The 24,759-nt window shown below is 43.2% G+C and overlaps 1 protein-coding gene across 1 annotated transcript in view; it reads left to right on the top strand.

Annotated features, from left to right (window-relative positions):
* The window catches only part of LOC147732988 (CCN family member 2-like), a 71,791-nt gene that overhangs the window by 29,540 nt on the left and 17,492 nt on the right, over positions 1-24,759 (top strand). The window contains exon 4 of the mRNA XM_086957539.1: positions 3,796-4,007. Coding sequence (XP_086813665.1) covers positions 3,796-4,007 — 212 coding nt within the window. The remainder of the gene's footprint in view (positions 1-3,795; positions 4,008-24,759) is intronic.

Raw genomic sequence — 24,759 nt, 5'->3', positions numbered from 1 at the left:
ATATTCCATGATACAATATGGCAGAGTGGGGGTTTAACAATAGCCGGGTGATTATGAGAGGAGGTTGCGCCCTCTGGTGAAGTCATGTTAACATACAGAGGTTGAAAAGTATCATTTAACACACCCTGGGCTCTAGTTAAAAACTTCTTACTAGGCTCACTAAGCCCTTGAACCCCCTCACTTCCGTTTTCCACTGAGACTACGTGCAACTAGGTAAGGGGAGAGCGGTTACAGTGCCTCTGGGGAACGCCCCGGATATCCATCCTCATGGCCCTATTCCCACAAGGCTCGGCTCCGGTGCGTCCCACAGTAGATTTTTCAATGATAACGACTTTATCCCCTGAGGGCAGACTCTGTTTGTCCCCAGTATCATAACTGCCCATGGCACAGTTGGAATGTGCACAGATCACAGAAAGGAGTCAATCATTCTCTTCCAGGCCACTTTAAACCTCAAAGCGATTATGTGTTGGTGTATAATATCTTGACTGTCTAGTTCCCAAATAATTTCCTCCTAAACGCTGGGGGCCTGGATTCATTACAAAATCTGGAGGGTGATAAAAATATCCTAGGGGTAGTATGTTAATATCGTTGGAACAGAAAGGCCCATTTTAACCCCTCTCAATGATAGTAAGTATCAGATGTGGAGCCCTAAAGGTTATTACAACACAATTAAATATTTGGGGGATTTACCAACCCACCCGATCCTTCGTACCATTTTAAAATCCGAAAATAGGGGATTTTTCAAGCCAGTCCTAGAAGTAAGAAAGTGGAGTGACTTGTTCCTTAACGTTGACCAATGTTCAAATACATTGGGTGGTAAGGGTGGAACATTTGCCAAGACAACCGTGTACGGTGTGGCTTCTGGGAGTAAATTTAAATGTTGTGACGGATTACAAAAATGCTCTTGATGGCCCTTATAGATTGCGCCATTTACACCTACACCAGTGCTTCCACCTTTCGCCCCCTCTGTAATTACTCCACTTTCTATGCGAGCAGAGTTATTAGGGTTTGATGTAGTGATGACATCCTTACGTTTCGTTTGCCCAACAGTGACAAGGTCGGAGGGCAGACCGGTAGCATGACCTTCCGCTTCACCGGACAAGGAACATGCTATTGGATTAGTGCCAACTGTCTGTACCGGTTGGTGTGTACTACGAACCAGCTCCTCCACATTTACTAGCCTGGCTTCTATATTGGTTATTTTTCAATGGATGGGTTCCAAAGGGGTCGACATCATTGTCTCAAGTCTGCCCCAGAAGTTCTCATCCTCTGTTACATCATCAGGCTTGCCTATTTCATTCTGCTTGGTAGAACTTACTCATGACTCAGTAGTTTCACATATGCCGACAGCAGGTTTCCCTTTCTTCCCCAAAAATCTTGTGGTGGATTTACTCTGCTTTGTGTTATTTTTACCTTTGCCTTGAACAATTTTTGGTGAAGATTCCGCAATGTATTCAGGCTTATAGTTACATTTAGCCTTTTGCCCTCTAGTTGTAACTTTAGACCCAGTAATGCTCTGTTCAGGGGATGTTGAGGAAACAGTATTCATAACTGAATCTGACACAGTTTGTACTGGGGAACTAATCAATGATGAGGAAATCTCGTTATTGGCTGCTGCACTTGATACCGAGAGTGCGGGGTTCAAAGAAAGTCTACTCTGAGGAAGTAGGGGCTCAAGAGACAGTTTTCGTTCTGTAAGCTGAATTTCATGTATAAGGGCGGATTCTGCCCTCAACAGGAAGGCGTCTAAGGTCCCTACCACAGTCTTACCTTTACTGGAATTGCCCTTGCCAATGCTTGTTCTAGATACACAACCTCATCCTTCCTCCTAATCCTGTCAGCTGGTGTTACTACAGGCCTGCTTGGAAATACCATGGAACTGCAAGGCAACTGTTGGGGAACTAAGCTTACTAACAACTTCAGAATTAGACTAGCAAAAGTAAAGCTATCTCCAATCTGTTATAAGCAGCCCCGAATCCGGCAGCTATTATTTAACACGATCGGGACCGACCCCAGAGAGATATAATGAATTTGTCCTGGTGTAACTTGCCAGCAATGAGACACATTTAGCAGCACCTGCCACAGTCTGCTTTCCTTTTGGAGCAGGAACCTGCAGATGGTGAGTTTGCTTTATTTTCACTTTCAGCTAGGCATAAAACAAAGACCTGATTTAAAGGGCCACCAGCCCCTCTTTTGATTGAATATTACCCTGGCTGGAAGCTGTGTGGAGCCTAACACCTAGATGCTAATGCAATTGAGAGAAACAAAGACACATAGCTTATTATCCCTTCACAAGGACTTAGGAGAAACTATAATTTGGAAGAAGTTTTTAAACTTTTTTTGTCAAACCCCTATATGTAAGCGATATGTAAGATTGTCAGATGTAGCTGCACGAGTAACTACACAAATAATTTAAACAGCACATATTCATTTATATTTTTAATTTAAATCTTAATAGAGCTACTCATCCCAATTTAGAGTGTCAGAGCACTTTACATCACACACACGCACATTATACAGAGACAATAAATCATACAAGCACGCAAATCAATGTACAGGGAACATTACATAAGACAATGTGGGTTACTAAGTGTAGGAATTGCCCATACTGGCAGGCACTAAATTCATAGAGTCCATGTACAGGAGAAAGACAAGGTCAAGATTTAACACAAAAAAGTGATTGATGGGCTGCTTGAACTGATGTCAGCCACCAGTTGTTTCTCGGTCACATCCCAATCCATCAGTCTTTTTGCCCACCATGCCACCACAGAATTGACACAGTCAATAGCAAATCAGTGTTGATGCTACTTCAGTAGGTTTGGGATGCAGCCTAGGTAATTACCAGAGGATGAGAATAACTCAGGCATTACATTCATCACTTGTTTGCATTATTCATTGTGATGCCCTACCTGTGACGGGTAAGCCCAGCCATGGAACCTGTGCTCACTGTGCCAGTGGAGCCAATCTGTGTCCTACTGACGATGGCCAAATTGCCCGAAACCAGTCTGGGGTTGCTTGTGTTTTGGTACTGAAGTGACCTGGCCTGGCATTTCAGCCTGCACTGTTCGTATTAAAGCAGGATCTTAGCTGATATTCACATTGCTGATTCTTTGTCTGAGGTGCCATGGTGGGCACAAAGACAATACAATGGAATGCGTCTGAGTAATTGCCAGTGGCTTGAAGCTTGCATGCAGCTCCTTGACGCTTGTTCAATGATCCTTTAATAGTATGTGTGGGATTTGATCCTAAGGTAAATTTGCCTGAAAACATCAAGAATGCTTGTGAAGTAGCAAGGAGAGTTTTAGGTCAAGTCGCAGACCAATAAGGATGGGTGGTTGGGATGATAAATACCCATCTGGCTGGAATGCTTCTTCTCCACCCCTACTGGTTTTACAAGGAGTTTTTCTATTTTATTTTCTGAGTTTTAGCGCAAACTTGACCCAAAGGTATGAGGTATCAAAGCGCTTTACATGAGCACCAGTTGCATTTCATAAAGGCACATTCATTTTTGTTAGGCACGGGGAGATTAAGTGATTTGCCCAGAATCACAGGATGCTGAGCGTCGTTGCTGAGACTCGAACCTGGTTCCCCAGATTTGAGGTCGACCTCCATAGCCGTTAAACCACATCCTATTTCCCTGCGGGTTGGTTCTTTCTGACTCTTTTTGCACCATAAGGAGAAAACAGCTTCTAGTTGCATATCTAGTTGACTGGGTTCCTTCTGAGGATCTTCAAAAAAACAGGAGGTTCCAGGAGGCATTAATTTCCTTTTCCCTCTGTTCTTGTCATGTTCCAGTCTACAGACCAGTGCCTGCACACAGGCCGAAGATAAGCGGCCTGCAAGGAAACTGCATTGTGCAGACCATAGAGTGGAGCACATGTTCCAAGAGCTGTGGCATAGGTATCTCGACCCGCGTCACCAACGCCAACCGGTACTGCCGCTTGGAGAAGGAGACCCGCCTCTGCCTAGTGCGACCCTGCGGCACTGCTCTAGAGAACCAACTTAAGGTAAGATCCTTTTTGAGGAAGCACTGTCCTGTTATGTTATATTATGTTATTTTATATTTGTAAGGCGCAACAGCTACCCAAAAAGGGTTTCCCTGCACCAGCCTGAGAGGAACAAACTAATCAAAGATTATTGATCATACAAACCACGTTTTTACAGATTTACGAAAATTCCCTTAAGCAGTCTTGTTGCAGAGCATCACGGGAAGAGAATTCCAAAAAGAAGGGCCTAAACAGGCAAAAGAACGACCCCACCATGAGAGATCATGAGTCTGCGGACTCCCTCAAAGTCGGACAGGTATCACCCATTCTAAAGAAACTAACAGCTAACAGTACGGACCTTAACAACTATCGTCCTATCTCCAATATTCCTACCTGGCTAAACTACTTGAAAAATGTGCACACCACCAACTGACTACACATATTGATCACTTTGACCTTCTTCACAAATACCAATCTGGCTTCAGAGCAGGCCACAGCACTGAATCAGCCATGACACATATTATTGACGATGCGCTACAAATCCTTGACCAGAACGGATCATGCTTACTCCTCCTGCTTGACTTATCCTCAGCCTTCGATACGGTCAAACACGAGAATCTGTTGGATCTCCTGAAACATAGAATGGGGCTATCAGGCTCAGTACTAAACTGGTTTACTGCATTCCTCCATAACCGCACGCAAAAATTCAAGATCAACAACACTCTCTCCGAACCCGTACCAGTAACACTGGGAGTCCCGCAAGGGTCAGCACTATCTCCGACATTCTTTAATCCATTCATGGAACCACTCACCAAAATACTTCATGAGTCTAACGTGCATTATCATATGTACACTGACGATACACAACTTTATCTTAAGATCAACACCCTAGAAGACATCAAATTGCTTAACACAATGTTCAGTAACACCCAGACCTGGCTGGCGGAGAACCACCTCAAATTGAACGCTCTTAAAACAGAATTCCTCCTTATAGCCCCTCCCGCCAAAGTCCCCTTAATGCAAGATTTGATCAAACACCTTAGGGCACTCAACATTCAGCCAACCACCATGGAATCAGCGAAATCCTTTGGAATTACTCTCAACAGCAACCTCACTATGCAGAATCACATCAGCAATGCTACAAGGAGAGCAAACTTCCAGATCAACACTTTGAGGAAGCTGAAACCCTTCTTGCCAGCACATGACTTCAAGCTGGCAGTTCAAGAGCTAGTTAACCCTCGTGTGGAGTACGGAAGTGTCTCTCTGTGTGGCCTTCCAAAAGCCACTACAGCTCCCCTCAGAGCTTCCTTAAATGCGGCAGCGAGACTCATCACCGGTTCGAAAAAAAGGTCACACAATTCCCCAGACTTAAAATCCTTGAATTGGCTACCGTTTGAAGCCAGAATTCATCTAAAAATAGCATGCATGACGCATGAGGCCATACATCACAATGCACCCAGCTACCTCGCACAGAAACTAACAATCTTTGGGGCGTCTAGATCTTCTAGAAGTGCGGAAAACCTTCTACTGAAATCTCAAAGATTAAAAAAAAAGAAAACCTACAAACAAACTTCTCTGGGATGGCGCCCAGGATATGGAATACACGGCCCCCAGAAACCAGACTGAATGTTTCTACCGCATCCTTCAAAAAGAAAGTTAAAGCGATTCTCATGGCAAAAGTCACTTGATCACAGTCTAATGAAACTATGATCTCATTCCGACCCTCACCAGTAATCCACACTATTACAAGAGTCCAATGATGATATCCTAGTCATGCTATCTACCTTCGAGCTGACTCTACAGGTTTGCCATGTTTGTGTCCTAATACTCCCCAGTGCAATTTGTTGGTTATCTATATTTGTTTTACTTGCTTCTATTTGTCTCTTTAACTAGATGTATCCAATGTAAAGCACTCTGATATCCGCAAGGATCTTGTTTGCACTCTATAAAACCTTCAAAATAAATAAAATAAATAAATAAGATAGTCTGATCCCTGGCACCAAAAATTTTGCATGCTTGGCACCAAAAATTGGTCGGAGAGTGGCCGGTAAGGATGTACTAAGGCTTGCAGATACTGAGGGGCCATTCCGGATTTGATCTTAAACATATAAATCAAAGCTTTGAATTGGATCCGGTTCTCAGCCCTTAGCCAATGAAGGTCCTCCAGGGAGCCTGAAATGGAGGCCGCTCTGGAAATCTTACGGAGCAGTCTGGCAGCAGAGTTCTGCACCACCGGTAGCTTGCGTATCACATACTTGTTAGCCCCAAGGTAAAGAATGTTGCTGTAGTCCAGTCTAGAGGTAACAAGAGCCTGGATTTCGGCTTTTTTGGTAGAACTAGGCAGCATCCAGACAATTTTCCTAAGCCATTTCAAGATAGTAAAACGGGTCACGGCCACCTTCACGGCTTGTAGACGCATTGAAAATTGGTCATCAATAATAAAGCCAAGATTGCGGACTTGGTGAGAGGGCTGAGGCAGATCACCCATTTCCGCAGGCCAGTGAAGGGGGCCCCAGAAATCTTTGTTTTTCCCCAAAATCAGAACCTCTGTTTTTTCACCGCTAAGTTTAAGAAAATTGGTTTGCATCCATGATGCGATATGACGCAGCCCCAGCTGGAGAACAGATGACTCAAACTCCCTTTCAGCGGTGAGAGAGAAAATAATCTGTGTGTCATCTGCGTAGAAAAACAGGGACAACCCAGCCTCTTCGGCAATCTTTGCAAGAGGTCTAACGTAAATATTAAACAAAAAATGTAAAATAAAAAAGGTCTAACGTAAATTTTAAACAACAGAGGACTAAGGATCGAGCCTGAGGTACCCCATAGGGAGAGCACTGAGTTTTGGAGCTGGCCGTAGGGGAGAAAGCCTGGAACGTACGGTCAGTGAGAAAAGAAGTAAGCCAGTTGAGTGCAGGGCCAACTACACCCATAGAATGTAGAGCCTTCAGTAGCACGGTGTGAGACACTGTGTCGAAAGCTGCACGCAAGTCCAGTAATATAGGAGCAACTGTATCTCCAGCGTCCAAGCGGTGTCGTGATATTTCCGTGACTCCCAGAAGGGTGGTTTCAGTCAAGACCCCGGCTCTAAAGCCAGATTGAGAAGAGTGTGGGAAATGTTGTGTTTCAACAAAATGGGATAGCTGCCCATTGATGTGTTTTTCTCGAATTTTTGAGAAAGCCAGGAGTAGTGAAATTGCTGATAATTAGAGGGCTGGGCAGGGTCAGCATTGGCCTTCTTCAGCAAGGGAAGGGCCATTGTATGTTTCCATTCTGGGGGGACAATTGCCTCCGGTATGGAGACATTAAGGAGCTCCATGATTATCGTAAGTAAAGGCAGCTCAAGCTGCTGCAGCACTGAGATAGGAAGGGGATCGCAGGGGGAGCCTGACTTAATGCTACCTAGGTGCTGCTTGAGGAGTTCATATCTAATGGCGACCAGGATTCCAGTTTATTGGTGGATACTGAGGCCTTACTATCTCTGCCATCATTAGTTCTGACTTCTGGTGGTAGTGTAGATGCTTGTTGGATAGTGTTAACTGGCTTATCATCATTCAATACAGAGTATATTTTTTCTACTTTATTAAGAAAGAATTTAGACAGATCCTCGCAATGCCGTCAGGCTAGGGGGAATGGGCTGAGTTTCTGAGCCAGACAATTCCATGACCATCTTAAACAAAATCTTGGAGCGGTTCTGTGCTCCGGCAATCATAGAGGAAACATATTCAGCACTGGCCGACCTGCAGAGCAAATGATAGTCTCTTTTGGCTGTTTTATAGACAAGTTTGGTGTCAGATCCTTCTCCAGCATCTCTCCAAAATCTTGCATTTAGTTTTCTCAATTTTTAACCTCTCTGTAAACCATGGGGCCGGGGGGCAATGATTGTTCACCCTCTTGATTGAGGGTGGAAGACACACATCAATGGCTTTCGGAATCCAGTTCTGGATGGCACCCAGGGCAGTGACAGACATTTGTTTAAAGGTGGGAACATTGGGAGATAAAAGCTTCAATGTCCAGTTTTACCCAGTTTCTAATTCACTTTTTGGTGCCAGATACAGCTATAGAAGGGCTCATCAATGTCTTGAACCGGAAGCCGGCCGCAAAATTGTCTGACAAGCACAATGGCAAGGCTGAGGAGCATATGATGTTTGGTAAGCTGGAGAAAATGGGGTCCAACAGGTGGCCCGCCACATGGGTCGGAATAGAGTTGCTGAGTAGAATATTCATTGCTGCCAAGTCAGAAATGAAAGTGGTGCAAATAGCACACGCAGGTCCTCCAAGTGAAGGTTGAGGTCCCCAGAATGGAGAAATTGGCAGCATTCAGGAGGAAGGGGTAACTAACTCTGGAAAAGCTAAAGCTAATAGACCAGAGGGCCAAGGAAGGAGATATACCAGTATGCCTGAGAAGGTAAATTGGGGAGTTAAGGAAAACTTAAATTAGGCAGCTTCGCAGGCCCGTAAAAGGCAAACCTTCAAATTTACATGTGTAGGACTTTTTGTAAATTATAGCAATACCTCCACCTAGCTTGAGATCCCTGTCTTTCCTGACAATGGTGTAGTTAAGTGGCAAAGCTGCAGCTACATCAGGCCCAGAGCTCATATGCAGCCATGGTTCTGTAAGAAAAATAGCGTCTGTCTGTTCCCTAATCAAAAATTCGAAAATATCAGTTAATGCTAAAAAGGGGAATTCTTTGGTAGGTGTGATGCTGCCTTTAAAAAGAGGGTTTTCCTGTAAGTTGGTGAAGGTACTATTAGTAGAGGTGCTATGTTCCTTATATAACTGTTCGAAAAGAAATGTTACAACCTGGGAAAGAAATGTCACCTTCCTCAGGATGGAATAGAATACATTAATGGACCAGCATACCACTGTGCTCTTGAAGCTGCTTTGAGGAATAGCATATTATCTTCCTACTGTTTGGACCAGGGGTTGTGGCCCCTGGGCCAAGTCGGGCGCAGATGGGCACCGACGGGCTTGCCTTTGGCACGCCCTATGCAAGCGTATGCAGCACGTCCGTTCTTTTTTTTTTAAGTTTGATTTTATTGAAATAAGAGAAAAAGGGGAAAAAGGAAGGAGGGAAGGAAAGAAGAAACAGCAAAGGGGTATAATAATAATTACAACTTAAGGAAAATTACAAAGTATAATAAACAAATATTACAATGAGCATGTAAAATATGAGCATATACAGTATAAAGAAGATAAATAAATGTTCTGCATACAAATAATGAAAAAACATGAAATAAAAAGGCAAAGTAAATTCAAGGTGGTTTGCGAACCTCAACAGAATCAGGAGCTAAGGAGGGGCAAGCAGGAGCGGTGGAAGAGAGATAAGATACCAAAGGGAGCCATAAAAGGTCCCGCTAGATAGCTAGTGAGATGGGAGTGACATAGATTGTATCCAATCGGTCATGGAAACAGACTGCATTCCACCAGGAACAATAAGAGACATTGGCAGCTTGTTTCCAATTAGAGGTAATAGTGTGAAAAGCAATAGCAATTAAGAGATCCAGGAGTTGGTAGTGGCCATGGGACGGAGGGAGGTCAGGAGACAAGATACCCAGAAAAATCAAGATAGGGGAAAAAGGGATTCGAAGGTGGAAGATTTTCAGAATTTGGGCCCAAACGGAAATCCAGAACTGGGAAATGTGTGGACATTCGAAAAGCATGTGTTTGAGATCAACTGAGGGAAAAGGGCACGACCAGCAGGTGGAAGGAGTATCAGGTGAGAAACGTGAGAGGGAGAGAGGAGTAAATAAGGTTCTATTATAAAGAAAATACAAAGTTTGGGTAGTATTAGCAGCTCTAGAGGTTTTATGAAGTTTACACCAGATCTTATCCCAAAAAAGGGTGGACCAATCCTGAGAGAAATCGGATTCCCACGTAACTTCAAGCTTAGATTTTGCTCTATCTACTGAACAACGAAAAGAATTGTAAAGAGAAGAAGCGGAGGGAGAAGATTCCAGCAAGGAGGAGGTGGTCTGACGGTCAATAGGTAGATCACATGAGGGAGGTAGAGACTGAAGAAAGGAGATGAGAACAGGTAAAAGCGAATCATATTGAGAGCGGGTGCTGGAAGGCAAGCGAAAGGAGGACTGTAAGACTGAGAAAGATAAAGGAACACCATGAGAGAGTAATTGAGAGATCCAACATAAACCACGTGAGTGCCAGACCTTCCAGTAAATCGTGCGATTACGAATTTGAAGATGAGAATTGAACCGAATAGGTTGGTCATGAAAAGATTGAGAGGAAGGGAAAGATGAAGACAGGAAGGGAAGGAAAAGAGTGCGGCAATGGGAGATAATCGGAGTGCGGAGGCGGGCCGGGCAAGAGGTGAAGGACAGAACTTCACGGAAAGTGAAGGGAGAGATGAAAGAAGATTCCATGGACAGCCATACTGGAGGATAAAAGGAGGGATCATCCGAGAGCCAACGAGCAGTTTGTTTCATAGAAAAAGCTCGATGGTACTGCCTAAAGTCCGGAAAACGGACACCGGAGTGAGCTTTATCTTGTCGAAGGGTCGCAAGAGCGATTCTGGAGCGTTTACCGCGCCATAGGAATTTCAAAAGCAGAGAATCCATTTTTTTGAAGTAAGAAATGGGAATACGTATCGGGAGCATGGAAAGGGTGTAGAGAAGGAAGGGAGAAAGCATCATCTTGATAGAATTAAGGCGCCCCCACCAAGACAAAAAAAGAGGATGCCAACGGGTGATATTAGTGTCCAACTTTTTAGTGGGATAAGTAAAATTAAGCTTAAGAGTGTCCGATAGAGTAGGAGCGAATTGGACACCCAAGTACTTAATTTTGGAGGGTTGCCACAAGAAACCGGATTGGGCGAAATGATGGTGGAGGCAGAGAGAATTTAGAGGAAGAACCTCACATTTGTCAACATTCAATCGATAACCCGATACCGCAGAGAATGAGGAGACTTATTGCAGAAAGGAAGGTAGAGAGTATGAAGGGTCATAGCAATAAAAGAGGATATCATCCGCATATACTGATAGTTTAACCTGTTGGGAGCCAAAATGAAATCTGGAAATGGTATCATCTTGACGGATTTTAGTGAGAAAAGGTTCTAGAGCCATAACGAAGAGAAGAGGAGAAAGAGGACAGCCTTGACGTACACCCCTATGTAGAGAGAAATAATCGGAGGTCATACCGTTAACAAAAATGGAAGCTTGAGGATTGGAATAGAGCAAGGAAATGAGGGAAATAAATTTTGGAGAGATGCCAAACCAGTGAAGAGCTCGAAACATAAAATCCCAACCAATCCTATCAAAAGCTTTTTCTGCGTCTAAGGATATAGCCGCAAAGGGAAGATTCAAACGGGGAGATTTGCTGATAATGTTAAGGAAGACACGCGCATTGTCCGAAGAAAGGCGGCCTTTCACGAACCCAGATTGTTCCGGGTGAAGTAGGTCAGGAAGAAGGGGATCCATTCGGAGAGCGAGAATCTTAGCCAGTATTTTGTAATCCGTGTTAACGAGAGAAATCGGGCGGTAATTTATGCAAAGAGAGTGATCTTTATCGTCTTTGGGAATCAGGCAAATCAAAGCCTGCTGAAAAGAACCGCTCGAAGCAGAAGTTGAAATAAAGGATTGGAAGAGAAGGAGGAGTTTAGGAAGAAGGAGAGAAGCAAAGTGGGAATAAAACTCAACAGTAAAACCGTCTGGCCCAGGGGCTTTACCATGACGCAGTTTAGAAACCGCCAGAGAAATCTCCGAAAGGGAGATATCAAGATCTAAGGAAGCGAGATTAACATGGGAAGTAGGAGGGGAGGGTAATGCTTGGAAGTAAGAGTCAAGATCTGAGGGTGAGGGAACGGATTCAGGAGTGTATAAGGCATCATAAAAGTTGACAAATTCAGAGAGAATTTCCTTATCTTTAAAACAAGAGGCACCTGAAGAAGTACGGATGGATTCAATTTTCGTACGTTCCTTCCGGATTTTCAAATAGTTGGCAAGGAGCTTCCCCATCTTATTTTTACCACCGTAATATCTGGAATTACATTTTAATAACATGTTAGAGGCTGCTTCGGTCGTGAATTTGTTGAAGGAGATCTTCGCTTCGATAAGACATTTAAGGGAGGAGTCGGAAGAGGAGGAGTAATATTCAAGCTCTAAGCGTTTAATATCTGTCAGGATTTGAGCCAATTTAGCTTCCCGAAGTCTCTTTTTTTTCGCTACGAAGTTGCTAATAAAACCTCTAGAGGCTGCTTTAAAGGAGTCCCAAACCATGACGAAAGATGAATCAGGAGTATGATTAAGAAGGAAGAACTCGTTAGCAAAGGTAGAAAATTCGGAGCAGACATTGGGGTTTTGAAGCAGGGTGTTATTAAATCTCCATCGGCCCGAGGGTGGAGAAAAGGGGAGGAGATCTAAATCCACAAAGACAGGGGCATGGTCAGAAAGGAGGATTGAGCCTATTTCAGAACGGATGGCATGTTGAGCTAGGGACTTTCTGAGGAAAATGTGATCAATGCGGGATTGGGACTGGTGCGGGGGGGAGAAGAAACTGTATTCCCTGAGATCAGGGTTGCATAATCTCCATATATCCACCACTGCATTGTGTTGGGAGGTTTTGACAAATTGAGAGTGCATTTTGGAGGGAGTAAATCTAGTCTTAGAGTTCCGGTCAAGGAAGGGGTCCATAATTTGATTGCAATCACCACCAAAGAGAATATAGTCCCCAGAAAGGGAAACAAGCTTGTCCGAGATAGAGGGCCAAAAAGGTTTATCAATTCCTGTAGGGGCATACACATTGAATAACGTGAGTGGAATGTTATCAATTAAAAGGTTAACAATGACCCAACGACCATTAACATCACATTCATGCGAAATAGAGGTAACATTCAACTTTTTGTGAAGTAAAATCACAACACCATTCTTTTTATCAACAGTAGGAGAGCAGAAAACGTGGCCCACCCAAGAACGTTTCAACTTGAGAGCCTCCTCCTCGGATAAATGAGATTCCTGGAGGAGGGCAACATCTATATGCAATCTAGCAAAATGCGATAGAACCCTTTGCCTTTCGGAATAAAACAGTAGATAAAGATTGATAATAAAAACATGCTTAACAAATGCAATGAACAAGAAAAAATTGTAAAAATTAGAAAAGAGAGAAAAACTAGACTAGTCGAGTGCAAGGAATAAGCATATGAGGATGGAAGAGAAAAATTTGAGAAGAAGAAATAAGATAATAGAAAAGTACAAAAGAGAGGAAAGAAGAGTGTAGAAGAGAGGGGGAAAAAGGAAGGTGAAGACAAAAAAGCAGAGACGTAAGAAAAGTCAGAAGGAAAAAGGGAGGAGAAAGAACAGAGACAAGAACGATCAGGAAGACAGTACACGTCCAAAACGGACGACTGAAAAACATACTTACGAAAACGAAAACACCAGAACAGGAATGGGGGTGGCGGAAGCGGGAGATGGCGACAATGACAGCCGGGGTCGACACCAACCCTCCAAGATACGAGACAAAAAATGGGCAGCATACATGGATTATAGGATACGGTAGGATGGAGAGGAAGAAGACATATCTGAAAAAATGAGAAAGAACAAATTAAGAGAGGTGTGGGAATCTGAAAGGATCAAGAAATTAAATATGGAACAAAAATTATAACAGGACCAAAAGTTAAATAACATCCATTATGGTAAACATCAGGTGGGGATAACAACCAGGGATACAAACATTAGGAGAGAATGCAACACAACTATCACAGGGAGGGATAACCAGGAGAACGGAAACCATGAGGAAAGGGAAACGCAATACAGCAACAACGCTAAATAAGAGAACGCCAAGGCTGCATCATGGAAGAATCAAAGTGAATAAAAAGCCAGTCAACCAGGTTTGGAAGTGTCCATAACATCCGTCACATGTTGTTGAAGAAAGGCGAGCAGAGCTGCAGGATCCTCATAAGTGATAGTCTTGTCCTTGTATGTAACCTTGAAAAGACACGGGTGCAAAAGACCATATCTGGCGCCACGAGCTCGGAGTTGAGGTCTCATGTCCAAAAATCTCTTTCTCCGATCTGCAGTAGCCTTGGAGACATCCTGAGAGAGGTATAGACGAGGTCCTTCCCACATAATTTGTTTTTTGAGTTTGGCGGCTGAAAGGACCTGCAAGAGGTCAGTGAACTGCAGGAACAGCATGATGATGCCCCTTGGCTTTGAGGTAGTCTTAGGACCAAGGCGATGAGCGCACTGGATGTTGATGGAAGACAAGGTCGGAGCATCCAGAATCTTGGCCAGGAAGGACTGGAAGAAGAGAGTGGGGTTGGTTCCCTCTGTGAGCTCCAGAAGTCCGTAAAAGCGAAGGTTGTTTCTGCGGTTTCTATTTTCCAAATCCTCAGTTAGACGTTTAAGTTGTAGGATCTCTGATTCTATTGAAGGGATGCGTGAACAGGTGGAATGCAATGAGTCTGAGGACAATTCCAAAGAAGAAACCCGGGAGTCCAGTGATGTCGACTTCTCCTGCATGGCTTGCATGTTGCTTGTGGTGGCTTCCATAAAGGGTTTGAAAGCCCGTAGCTCCTCCAAGATGAGCTCCATAGCAGAAGCAGCAGAAGAGGCACTCCCAGGAGATGGTGGGTCCTTCTTCAGGCGTTTGGATGAGGTTGAAACGGAGGAAGTAGACAGTTTGCCTCCAGAATGACTTTGATATCGTGGCTATCTTTCAATTGCGCAATTTCCCCATGTATATTAGGGGAACAAATAAAAAGACTGAAAAAGTCAATAGAGCAAGAGGACCTCTTATGATGTAGTAAATAGCGTAGTAAATACAGCAAATGCAGTTAGAAGAGGGAACTTCACCTCAAATCAACATAGCGACAACGATTGAATTGAAAAATTGAATATAATTTGCGATAAGCATGAGGGAAGAAATGATGCTCCAGATGGATTTAAGTGTAGAAAACATTGGAAGAACATAAGGAGGCATGGAGCACATCCATAAAGGAACACAGAGGTGGAGGAGCAAAGAGGGACGCAAAAGGCGATGCGTCGTACACTGCTGAAGCGCTGTTAGGAAATAGAATTATCCTGGGAAAAGCAGGCAATATCAAAAGCGCATATAGAAAGAGTGCTTGATGGGGGAGCTGTTGAAGAAACACCCGCAGGTCATATTGAAAGTCCGGGGAGCATCAGGTCGTGAGGAGAATCACCAGAGCCTCAAAATGGCGGCCATAGCTGTAATGGTAAGCCGCAGCAGGTGGAACATGCAGGGAAAAGATGAAAGTCACTCTGTAATGCTCACCAGTAAGTAGTAGGGTGAGAAGAGCCCACCAGAGGGCGAAGGAGTAGAGCAGGAGCTTGTAGAAGCCTCCAGGTGGCCGTCGCTCGATATTGCGGCTGCCAGTCAAAATGGCGGCCGCAGGTCGCTGGAAACGGGACTCCGCAAGAAAACACCCCTACGAAGTGGCCGAAACCGGGAAACAATGAGGGCGCTAGGCTCTCCTCATGTTCCGGTGCAAGAGCCTAGGAGCATGTCCGCTGCAAATGCGGAATATGTGCCTGAAAACGGTGAGGTGCGGAGGTCGGTGGCAGAGCCTCCGGGTCACGCCGCCATCTTAGCCGGCGTCCAGACCACGCCCCCCCAGCACGTCCGTTCTGAGGCCATTAAGTAGGGTGGAGGCAGAACGGCGTGCAGCGACTAGAACGCTGACCGGGATGAGCGTGTGGCAAAAGGAAAATGGCCACTCGTGGACTAAGAAGCCCGTAAAGTGCAATAGGCAGGTAGCTGTGTATAACCAACTCAGTAGAGACAAAAATGAATTAAATAACCATATATTGAAAAAAAAATCTAATTATTCAGTGCAATTTCAAATTAAAACACAATATGTAGCAGCGATATTGTGAAAGAGGCAGCAAGTTAAAAAGAGAACCTTCTCAGGCACTCGCTGCACGTCCGTTCTCTCCCCGTTAAGTAGAGTGGAGGCAGGACGGCGTGCAGCAACTAGAACGCTGACCAGGAGGAGCGTGTGGCAAAAGGTAAATGGCCACCCGGGGACTAACAAGCCCTGTAAAGTGCAATAGGTTGATAGCTGAGTATAACCGACTCAGTAGAGACAAAAATTAATTAAAACAACCATATATAATAATGTAAAAAGAGGCAGCAAGTTAAAAAGAACCTTCTCAGGCCAAGTCCTGGGCATGTATATAGATCTCTGTGCTCCACTGCTGATATTAGCATAAGCTTAAGGAAATTGTGGATTGTTAGAGAAATCCAATTGCAAATACACAGCTTTTATTGATATTTACCCTGTCCAATGTTTCTTGTGGGCAACAGACTAACTGATATAGTTGGATGGCTAGCAAGCTTTTCAGCCACTTACACAGGCACAGCCTGTCGTTAAGGCCAGGAGTTCCCCGCCCTCTCCACAGTTACATGAAGAGTGTCTGTCAGTCTGAGCAAAGGTAAGCCTGACAGACACTATTCATGTTCAGGTGAGACAGGCAGGTGCTGTAATGTGCTAAATATGCAGGCTCATGGCTGTCTGAGCCAAACTTTGCTGGGTTGAAGATTTCCCTGAAGGTATGATCTTTTCAGTCCAGGAAAGCCTTGTGAGATCCTCCCCCTCATCACGAGGCACCCTCTACCTATAGACTTTGATCTGGGTGCTTCAGTTTTAAGCCCTGAAGTGCCCAGGGCCGACAGCTCATCAGTGACACCTCGTCACAGAGTGGGGTGGGGTCAGCAAGACGAGTGAGGGAAGGTCCTGCGCACATTCATTGACTCATAACAAAATAAGCCAATGAGGGGAGGCAGCTGGAGCTTTCGACAGTCCCTTCCTCAAAGCCTCCAGGAACCACTGAGGCTTCCCTCCTGCCACCTGATGTCACCGCTGTGGCCTAGTAAGTTTTTGTAGTGTTCTGGGCATGTGTGTATGTATGAAGGTATGTGTATTTTTGCGTGCTATGAATGAGTATGTGCTTGATTATTTGATTGTGAACGGGGGTGTATGTGTGCATGTTTGTGAATGGATGGGTGGGTGTGAGTGAGTGTACATGAATGTGGGTGAGTGAGTATGTGTGTGTGTGCACACGCCTGTGTCCACTGGCACCGCCCATGAACATTACCGGCTGCCACTGCACTTATAATAAAGAAATTGCTGAGGCACATGATAATAAATAATTCAAAGCCGGAGGATGGCAGGCTCTGGGCTCACAATAAAAAGAAGAGCAGCATCAAACCCATTTGTGAATGAGTGTGTAATGCTCTGAGTGAACTTAATGGCCTCAAGGTATTGATCCGCCGCTTAGTTACTCATCTGCTGTAGGTAGTGGATCGTGACTTGCTGAATAAGTAATGTCTTCAGAAGATGGAATGGGAGTAAAGTGGGACATGTTTATGATAAATGTGGGCCTATGTACTAATCCCATTTGCAGTTCTGAAGCCTACAGTTGGCTAAATCACAGTCTTTACCACCACAAAAGGGCAATTTCCATTATCCGAAGAACACATAGCGTGTCAGAATTGACCTCCCGACTTGCAAAATTCCCTTTATGAATGATTGTATTTCTGTAAGAGTAGGACTCATGAAAGTGGCAAAGGCCACTCCTCCTACCAAGTAAACAGTTGGCAGCCCGAGCAAATAGCACACAAATAAAAGCAACAAATAATGTCCAAATATCAATCCTGGGTATATTCTTCTTGTTTGTAGTCCAAGTTTGCAAGGTATATTTCCATGATATCCATCTTCTTAACAAAATTAGTTCAAGCCACAAACCATGCCAACACGTGTTTCGTCCATGCTGCTGTAAGCCATGGACTTCATCAGGGCAAGATAGCAAAAATTAATAGGCATCAAAATTCAGAAAATTGCGTTTGACAGATTCCTTTATATTCCTATAATCCTAAAGCATGTCCACTCATCTGTTAAATACACGTATCCTCCAATGTCAATATTGTAAGTTAAAAGTGGTCACAATCAGCCACATGTCCTGAATCTGGCATCATAGCTGTCTAGCAGAGAGTCCTCGTGTCCGGGGATCTGCATTCTGAGCCTCCTACCAAACTAGAGTGAGATGCATCCATGCTTTGTAATCATAATAGTGATTGCAAATCATTGATATGGTACCAACTCCCTAAAGAGGATTCCATTTCATTTGCAAAGAGGAAGCTGCCACCTTGAGAATGTGTACATTTATCATCAGGTGAGCAGAAAGTGGTCCAGGAACCGCCACATACTCTCCCACTATGTCATTCACTAAGGGGCAGCTCTATTGTTTGAAGCATCCCTTGTCTCTTTATGGAACATTGGATGCTTTAATAAAATGCATGCATGCGGAATCAGGTATAGGGTTTGCTCTACTTCAAAGGCTTCCATCCCTGAAGGGCAAGAGCCATTAACATAAAGTCACAAAAGGACTCCTTCCACATAGATATCATTGAAGGATGAGTTTTGTAGCTCCCAGTGAATGAGTACTTTGTAACACAACTGATTAGTACATCAGCGTGCAACGCAAAATGGAGGTGGGCTTACAACCAATTGGTGTGCTATAAACACAGACTGGTTTGCAATTCCACCTTCATCCATCCTGCTCAGTATTGCAGAGTTTTGATCCTCTAATGCAGAATGCATGTTTTCAAGGCTTTAGGTGGGATGAAAAAACTGGGGCTCTCTCAAAGGGGCGTGGCTTATGTAATTAAGGGGATGGCTTAAAAACACGTAAGCTAAAAACCTGTGCTTAGCATAGTGTGCCGCCTGAGTGGTATTTTGCTGTTTCTGTCATTGCATCCAGATATATAATACAACAAGTAACATCATACCTAATATGCGTTATAGAATTCCAATAGAAGCCCAGGTTAGATGTGCAGGACATCTAACCTGGGCTTCTACTGGAATTCTATAACGCATATTAGCAAGCCCATTATCGCCGTTTTAGCAGCAGTTTCTTGCCCCTAAAATGGCGATAATTTTAATGAGGTTCTTGCTATTATGCCCCATAGTTTCCTCCAGGATGTACAAGAGGAAAATCACGGCTCCAAGTGCCATTGTCTCTGAGATCTGACCCTGGAATCAGAAATCCCATTTACGTCCACGTTTAGCTGAACCAAGAAAGCCAGAATGAGAGCCGAAGTTTTCTCAGTCACCGGTGGCCGGTGACATTGCCTCCTGAATTCAGATTCATGATCATATGTCACGACAGACTGTCAGACAGGCTGCATCCTACCGTTCTTGAACTTTAAAGGTGTCTGTTTTTAAAACGCTCATATGAAAGGTTGCTGTTGCATTATTGTTGTTAGTGGAGGGTGACATTGGGAAAGCGGGAGAAAACTTTTAGGGGCAGATTTACAAATCCCTTGCGCCACTTTTGCGTCACTTTTAACATGGGAAACGACGCAAAAGTAGTGCAAGGGACTTGTAAATCTGCCCCTAAAACCCATTCATTAGTAATTGCAGACTGTCATAATTTAGTCTCAGGAGCGCCCTCTTGTGATGGCAAGACAGGTTTGAGCCTATTAGTAGTAAAAGACACTCATTGCTTCATGCGCTTCAGTTGTCTTAAAGACAGTTCCACGTGATATTATCGGGACCCATACTTACTTTCAGGTTTGTATGTTTTAATTGCTGTTGCCTTAATATAATATAATACATCATATTTGCATCATTATTGTGCCCTTTTCCTACTTTTCCCCCTGATCTCTGCTTTACGTCACCGTCTCTGATTTGTGTTTTTAACTTGTTATTTGTTTCCTTTCTGTTTTTTTGGCTGTTTTTTTTCTCTCGCCACCCCCCACACCCCTTAAGTTGTTGGGCTGTTTTTCATATGTCATCTGTAAACCTGTGGGGCTGCAGCTTCCCTTGAATGCATCTCCAAAGGCCTTCTCTCAGCTTCGTTCTTAAGTTTCTTATCTTAGCATCACTAGAAGCCACTCTTCCCTGTCGTCTTCTGCAATGGCCACTGGTCTCTAATTAAAGATTCTAAATAAACAGCGAGTTCGCCTCATAGATCTCGAATCTGAAACCCAGCATGCCAGACACATTTTTCATCCATCTAGCCTGTTAAAATGAGGCTCATAACGTTTGTGAAGACCACAAGAGATCATTACCTGTGTAGTGTGTGTTATGTACATGTTGTGTTCTTTTTTTTTTTGACCACAGTTCTTAAAACACAAGCATGGAAGCACACAAACTATGTTTATATAAAACACTCTTTCAGTGTGTGCACAAATAACATTTCTTAAAACAGAGGCCCCAGCTTAGAATTTCATTTCAATCACCAAATCGCTATGCCCAAGGCTGATTTGATACATATGCTGGCCACATGTCACACATTAGATACGATTAAACGAGAAATCTCTATTTTCCTATCTGGAATTTTAGAGACTAATATAGAGATTACCACAGCAGAAATAGTAATAGGGGTGGACAGGGTTACTAGACCTAGCGCCATACAGGGACTCATATTTATCTCGATGGCTGTACTAAGAATTTGTTTGACATCAGCTTGGTTGGATCAATATCCACCTACATTTTTACAATGGCGGACGCGCTTGTTAGCGGCACACAACCTCGAAATAGCGATTTATAGTCGGAAGGGCTTGAAGAGGAAAAAAAAGGGATTAGAAATCTGGGAGCCGGTCCGATTATGGGCGGGGAGACCAGACTAACAATGAAATCACTAATTAGTAATGAATGTAATTACTAAAATGGAGAAGTCCTTTGATCTTCTTGTTTCTTTTTTATTTTTTTTGCTTTTCTATTTTTTCTTTTCTTATCCTTCGGTTTTTGTGTAGCCTTATTCGATATTATCTTATTTGTGACAATACCAAAATGTTGCTTTTGCAATTGTAGATAGTTGCCTGTATCGAGGGGGGGGGGGCGCTCAGGGGCGGGGAGGGTCGGACAAAATTACCTCTGTAAAAACTCAATAAAGAGAATTTTAAAAAAAATCAATCACCAAATCGATTGCAGGTTTGAGTGAGAAATAGTATTTTTTTTTTTAAATGAGTTTTTTTTTTTTTTTTTTAATTGTCCTCATCTTTCGCCCTTAGTGATCAACTAGTAGCATGTGGAGAATAACCTTACTGTCTCAGATAATCTGGAAGGAGCCGAAGAGAAAACACCCTGATTGCTCCACAGTAATATTGTCATAATCTACTTAAGCCACTTTAGATCAACCATATGGGGCACATGCTGTGTTCATATACCCGATCTTGCATCGATTCCAACTTTGTAGGGTATAGTTGAAATAGAAGGTAAAATACCAAGCAACGTAATCATTGGACCTTGGGGAAAAAAAAAAAAAAAGAAAAAAAAACAACCCAAGATCAATCCAAAATATATCACCAATTTAGTAGCCTCCAGAAGTTTCTCTTATTTTTATTTCCTGATCTTGAGAGGTCCATCTTTGATACTTGTAGCACTGATGATTGCCAATCCCGCAAGGTAGGAGATATGGGGTCTTTCCATCTCTTGCATATCTCTCTCCTTGCCAACAACATACAGTAGAAGATTAGATCTTTTGCTGGACCATGAAACTCTGGAGAAATTCCAAAAATAACCAGGGCAGAACAAAGAGTTAATCGGGATCCCAAAGAGGTAGAAATAAAAGTAGTAACTGAGGTCCAAAATGGTGATAGTAGCGGGCAATCTAAAAACCTGTGCAAGTCCTTAGCCTCTGCCAAACCACACTTTAGGCATAGAACTGGCGGACTATCCGAAAACTTTGATAAACGTTGGGGCGAATAGTATGCCCTGTGTAGCGTAAACAGGTGGTTACGCCGTAACCAAGATGGTTTTACAATACTCCACATAATCTTAAAAGAATCATACCATATATTTTCCACACTAATATCTATCATGTGTGCAGACCACAACTGCTCTGGTAGATGTGACTCACCCTCTGCCCCATCTAGAATAAGATTATACCAGAATGAGACCTCTTTATTAAATGGAGGCTTATCTGTTAGTAGAGTCACCAGTGTACTATCGCCTCCCAGCTGGAATCTACCTTTATTAGAAGACTGTAAATGAGAATGTGCCCAACTTTGCATCTGAAGGTATTTAAATCTAGAAAGCCGAGACCCCACTTTTAGACTCAATATCTCCCATGGCAGTAGTGAACCCTCCACAAAAATGTCTCCCCAAGCTATCAGACCCGACTCGCGCAGCGGTGTAGCTAGACTATCAAGCAGCCAGGTCGGGGAACCTGGAGAGTTCCATAATGGAGCCTTACCTGATTAGTAATCTATTTTGATGGTGCCCCTCAGTTTAGCCCATGTTCTACACATATCTCTAAGCACCTTCAGTTTTATTTATTTTTTTAAACTTGGGATCCCCGAACTTAAATAGAAATCCTCGACCAGCCATTTTTTCACCTCTGAGTAACGCATCAAACATTTGCCCACAACCTATATTTGTTGGAGATTTTAACAACATTCTAACGTGAGACATCTGGAAGGCCCACGCGTAAAGCTGTAAATCTGGGGCCGCCAAACCTCCCTTCTCTCTACGTCGCCTGATCTTCTTCCAGGCGATTCTCGGATTGTGGTTGTTCCAGATGAAGGAGCGAATATCACTTTGAAGTTTAGTTATCATAATAGGATCAAAAAAAAGAGGAATAGTATTAAATAAAAATGTTACCTTAGGTAGAATCGTCATTTTGACTAGGTTAGATCTAGCCAGCAAAGATAATGGGAGTGTAGACCATGATTTCATTAGTCTACGGCATTCTTTAGCTATAATCGCAAAGTTTATCTATATCTTTATATATATTCAGACTCAGATAACGTAAGACCGAACTCACCTGAGCCCCCACCACGGGCTCCGGGTCTTTCCAGACCATTATATCTGTCTTAGATGCATTTACTTCGTACCCTGATATGGCTCCGAACTCCTTGGCCAACTTGATTACAGCCAGAAACGCCAACCGTAATTCTGATGTATAGATAAGAACATCATCCGCATATAAAGCTGCCTTCCTTTCCCATCCCTCAAAGACAAAAGGCTTAATGTTGTTATTATCTCTTATCTTCTGAGCAAAAGGCTCTATATACAGATCGAATAAGAGGGGGTAAAGGGGGCAGCCTTGGCGGGTACCCCTAGTGATATTAAATGGGTCAGACAGTTCTCCATTAACAAGTACGGATGCTGACGGGTTCATATACAGAAGTTTGACTGCATGTCTGAAATTTTTCCCCAGATTAAATTGTCTTACACATTTACCATGATATTTTGATAACAGGCCACTATCAAATTTCACATAGGTACAAGATAAAGTACAATTTAAGAAATAAATACATGTTTGATATCAGCATTAACTTTCTTATTTGGCAGTTGATATCAACACCTATTCTCAATCACAACAGAGCTTCTCTTGTGCATATATGCATGTATTTAGGAATGTGGTACTTCTATAGTGCAAACAGAGCCAAGAGGCAGCAGAGCGCTGTACAAGGTCAAAGACAAGCATAAAGTCAATGAGCGATTGGGTTTGGGAATAGTTTCACATGGTTATAAACTCCCAGAGAGTCTGTGTGAGATCTTGATATCTGACATTTTAGAAACTAAGGGGCATATTATCAACAAATAGTGATATTTATCGCTAAGTAGGCTTAGTGGCAATTTTTTTATCTCCACGCATCACTGGATTTTATCACTGAGATAACATGCTATTAGCAACTTTTATCTCAAAAGCGATAAAATTACCGGCAATAGCGGCAAAATCCATGAATATCGCTGAGAATACAGCGATATTCACGCATTATCGCTAACAGGGTCTTAGCCATTATATCCACCTCCCATTGGATATAATGGCTAAGAACTGGTCTGAGTAGGCGTTAGTTTTTGGAGATATTCGCGCTCAGCGCGAATATTTCCATCGCTACGCCTGCGTTGATAATAGGCAGTAGCGATGTTAGCGACTGCTTTCAGTCACTAACAGGTTGGGTACACCCACTTTGCATGTCATTAGCGATAAATATTGCTGACATGCAAAGCAGGCCCCAAACCGCTCGCTATGGCCTACAAGCTGTCGCTAACTGCTGTTAGCGACAGCTTGCTAATAGGGCGATAGAATTATCGCCGCTTAGCGGCCGAAAACGGCCACTAAAGCGGCGATAATTACCTATCACCCCCCTTGATAATATGCCCCTAAGTAAATGTGATCACTATATGGTTTACAGAGCTGTCTTTTTATGATATGCTCCTACTCACATTAGTAAACCCTGTAGGAAGTGCATTCCATTATTGCAACAATTTCTTTGTATCAGCACATTTTTCAGCCTTTCCATTTTTGATCACCATAAACCTTATATGATAATGGTTGCTACATTCAGAACAGCGCAGAGTAAAGAAAATAATGAACGTGTTCTTTGGGTGGAAGGGTCTACAAACATCTCCTTAATTTAACTCTAAATACGTGGATTATGTAAATTAATATTATATTACGTTTATTTAGCTTTGTCTGACATCGTTAAGTCGTCTGAAGGGAGTTCATCAGTTGTGCCCTAGTCGTCTTTATAAAGGCTCTCAAGAGCTTCCCAGGCTTCTTCATAGATTTCAAAATGGGACCTCCAACCTCCTTGTACTTTGGTGAATGGGGGCCCATACTTCCTTGGAGATGTCCCTTTTTAGTTGCCAAATTCCTTGTAGAGTGTTCTGTGAGTTCACAGACTTCCTTTTACATTTCCAAGTGGGGTTACAACCCTTTTTGTAGATTTCCCAAAGGGGTCTTAGATTTCTAAGTGAGGCCATAGCCTCCTCTGTTGATTTGTCATTGGAGTAGAGCACAATTGGACATTTCTGAGTGATGACACAGACATCTTTGTAGATTTCCA

This window comes from Lissotriton vulgaris, chromosome 2_1, assembly GCF_964263255.1.
Source record: "Lissotriton vulgaris chromosome 2_1, aLisVul1.2, whole genome shotgun sequence".
NCBI lineage: Eukaryota > Metazoa > Chordata > Amphibia > Caudata > Salamandridae > Lissotriton > Lissotriton vulgaris.
Note: the sequence above shows the minus strand (reverse complement) of the source record. Positions and strands in the feature narration are given on the sequence as shown.